Raw genomic sequence first — 3,209 nt, 5'->3', positions numbered from 1 at the left:
TGTTCAAGACGTTCAGTCATTTATGGGCCTCGTGAATTTTTATTCAAGGTTTTCTAAGGATTTAGCAACTTTGGCCTATCCTTTATACAACTTAACCAAGAAAACCGTTACTTAGAAATGGGATCGCACTTGTTAGGAAGCTTTCGAAAATGTGAAAAGCGAAATTTGCTCTGACAAAATACTAACTCATTATGACCCAAACCTCCCTATCTTGCTATCTTCTGATGCTTCACCTGTAGGGTTGGGAGCAGTACTTTTCCATAAATTCCCAGATGGTTCAGAACGAATCATAGCATTTGCCTCCAGAACTCTATCTCCAAAGGAACAACGTTACTCTCAAATTGACAAAGAAGCTTTGGCAATCGTTTGGAGTGTTAAAAAGTTTTACCTCTACTTAAAAGGAGATAGAATCACTTTGATTACTGACCATAAGCCCCCGGTTTCAATCTTTTCACGTAAAAAGGGTCTCACAGTCCCTTCTGCAACAAGACTTTTGCATTATGCTCTTGTTCTGCAAGCTTATAATTTTGATATCATTTATCGCAATACAAAGGACCACGGCAATGCTGTCTGCTTATCACGTCTACCATTGAAATCTGAAGAACTGGAATTAAAAGATGATATTGCAGTATACCAAATTTCCCAAATTGAAACCTTACCCGTTACTGCCAAAGATTTAGCAAAGGCCACTCAGTTCGATGAACACTTGGGGAAACTTATTAAAATATTACAATATGGAGGTCAATTAGAAGGGAAGGAAAAATATACCTTACAGGATGGGTGTATTATGTATGGGCAACGAGTATGTATTCCAGACTGCTACAAAGCAAAAATATTACACGAGTTGCATCATGGGAATCTTGGTGTAGTAAAAATGAAAGTAATTGCCAGAGATCTTACGTGTATTGGCAAGACGTCGACCAAGACATAGAAAATTCTGTGAAAAACTGTTTGGACTGTGCTAGGTTCAAAACGGAACCTGCAAAAGCAAAAGTTCATCATTGGGAATATCCCAGTGCACCATGGGAAAGAGTGCACATTGACTTCGCAGTACATATATTTGAACGGATGTTTCTACTTATTGTTGACGCGCATTCAAAATGGCTTGAAGCTTACCCGATGAAGACAGCCAACTCATTCAAGACAATTGAATGCCTCCGAGATTGCTTTTCACGTTTTGGACTACCTGTTGTTTTAGTTTCCGACAACGGTACACGGTTTACTTCTCAAGAGTTCCAAACATTTATACGAAGCAATGGCACTAAGCATAAGACATACATTAAAACAATCTCTCCGTGCCATGCAGAATTTTGCAGGGAATATCCAACAAAAGGTTAGCACCTTCCTCATGCAATATCGCAAGGCTCCTAATATGGCAACCATGATAAGTTCGGCTATGCTTTTCCTTCAGAGAGACATTAGGACTAAAACAGATCTTGTTCTCCCTGACTTGGTCGGAAGAGTCAATGAGAAGATCAGGAAAAAAACGTATGTTTTCCAAGCTCGCATTTTTCACGAAGGTGATAAGGTGGCTATTCGAGACTATCGTTCACCCAACGCAAGGTGGAAATTTGGAACAGTTATGAGCGCTCTTCACTACACAGTTAATGTGCAAGGTACATTGTATAGACGCCACGTAGACCAAATGCGATCAGATCTTGGATAAGACTGTTCACGTTCTACGAATTAGTTTCAGCAGTGAAACCCCACACACTGGCACTGCTGATAATTCTCCCGAATCCGCTGATCCTGGAGGAGATACCCAAAAACACTCTAGATCCGACAAATCAACAACGGAAACTCGCCAACCATCTCCAACTAAGAACCCGAGTTCAGCTGTTTTGCCGAGAAGTACTCCATCTTCAACTTCTCAACAAGCTCCATTTCAGCCGAGGCGATCACAAAGGATTAGACGGCCCCCTAAGAGACTTGACCTTTAAATCTCCATTTTTAAAGGGGGAGGAGATGTCGTGTATTTAGCCATTCGAGGCTATGTTTGCGAACTATCACGCCTACGCAATCGAATTGGGACTTTCCCTATAAAAGTTTCAGTTTAGATTCCTCACCAGTTAGTGTTGCGTTAAGACGCATCTTTTGTATTCTAAATTCTAAATGTTGTAAATAATTAATAAATAGTGCTTGTTAAACATAAGAGTGTTATTTCTTAATCCCCACGCTATGGGACAGCACTCCCGGACTACTTGAAATTACAAACTGATCATATATTAATAAAAAATCCAAAATATAAAGCACCATTGTCAGCTTAAAAACTGCGTAAAAAACCTAAAACTGTGTGACAAAAATGCAATTTAGGCCTTTGAGTCGAATATTTTCTGCCATTTCATGTGAAATAAGAAGTTTGATCGCAAAACACAAGATTTTTTGTTGAACGTATTCTAGGATGAAACAGTAAAATACGTATAAAAAAATTTCTATTTCCCTTAAAATTTGATAAATAATGCAGTTAAAACTACAAGCAAGTTATGCTTAAATATTTATTAGCATATGGACTTAAGCTCAGCTCAATGAACAGTAAGAAGATTTAAAAATAATTCAATTCAATACACTAAAAGTTTGGTAAAAGCTCTGTATCAAAGACTGAAAAAGTTTCAATATTTTTATGAGCGTTACAATCGTAGTTTTTCGTCATGTTATCACGTAAAAGGAATTTTTGTTAATAAAAGTTTTAACCACGTTATGACCAGCTAGAATGCAAAATTTTCAATAATTGCCTTGTTGACAATAAAAGTAAAAACTTTTTGTTTTTGAACCCTGAAATCAAAGTTTAGTGTATTATATGGCCAAATAGAATTTAAAATTAACTGCTTATTCCATATTTAATCATCTACTTAGAGTATTCAAAATTTAACTCATAGAATTTGCATTATAACAATGCAAGTTACAACTATTTCCTGAAAGTAGCAATTAAAATTTATGACTGCTTATCACCAAATGAAATGTATCACCAATCGAAATTTTCGAAAAATTTCAGACTTAAGCAAAATTACTATAAGACGCAAAACTAGAAATAATAAAAAATGTAAAATAGTAATTCTTGATTAGACTAAAAAGAAGAAAATAATTTTATTTTTGACACATCTACCACGAACATAACTGGTGCTCCATCATGGTATGGCCGTTGACAACCGTGTATACTTCTGTTTCTTCATCAAATTCACTCTAGTCTTAATTTATTAGATTGAACTTTA

General features: G+C 36.3%; 1 protein-coding gene across 1 annotated transcript; it reads left to right on the top strand.

Moving 5' to 3' along the window:
• Nucleotides 1-1,255: 1,255 nt before the first annotated feature.
• LOC122273285 (uncharacterized) lies at nucleotides 1,256-1,940 on the top strand. The gene is made up of 2 exons (XM_043057367.2): nucleotides 1,256-1,623; nucleotides 1,691-1,940. Exons 1-2 carry the CDS (start codon nucleotides 1,256-1,258, stop codon nucleotides 1,938-1,940), a joined length of 618 nt encoding a protein of 205 aa, XP_042913301.2.
• The last annotated feature ends 1,269 nt before the right edge of the window (nucleotides 1,941-3,209 follow it).

The sequence above is a fragment of the Parasteatoda tepidariorum genome, unplaced genomic scaffold (genome assembly GCF_043381705.1).
Source record: "Parasteatoda tepidariorum isolate YZ-2023 unplaced genomic scaffold, CAS_Ptep_4.0 HiC_scaffold_3440, whole genome shotgun sequence".
Taxonomy (NCBI): domain Eukaryota; kingdom Metazoa; phylum Arthropoda; class Arachnida; order Araneae; family Theridiidae; genus Parasteatoda; species Parasteatoda tepidariorum.
Note: the sequence above shows the minus strand (reverse complement) of the source record. Positions and strands in the feature narration are given on the sequence as shown.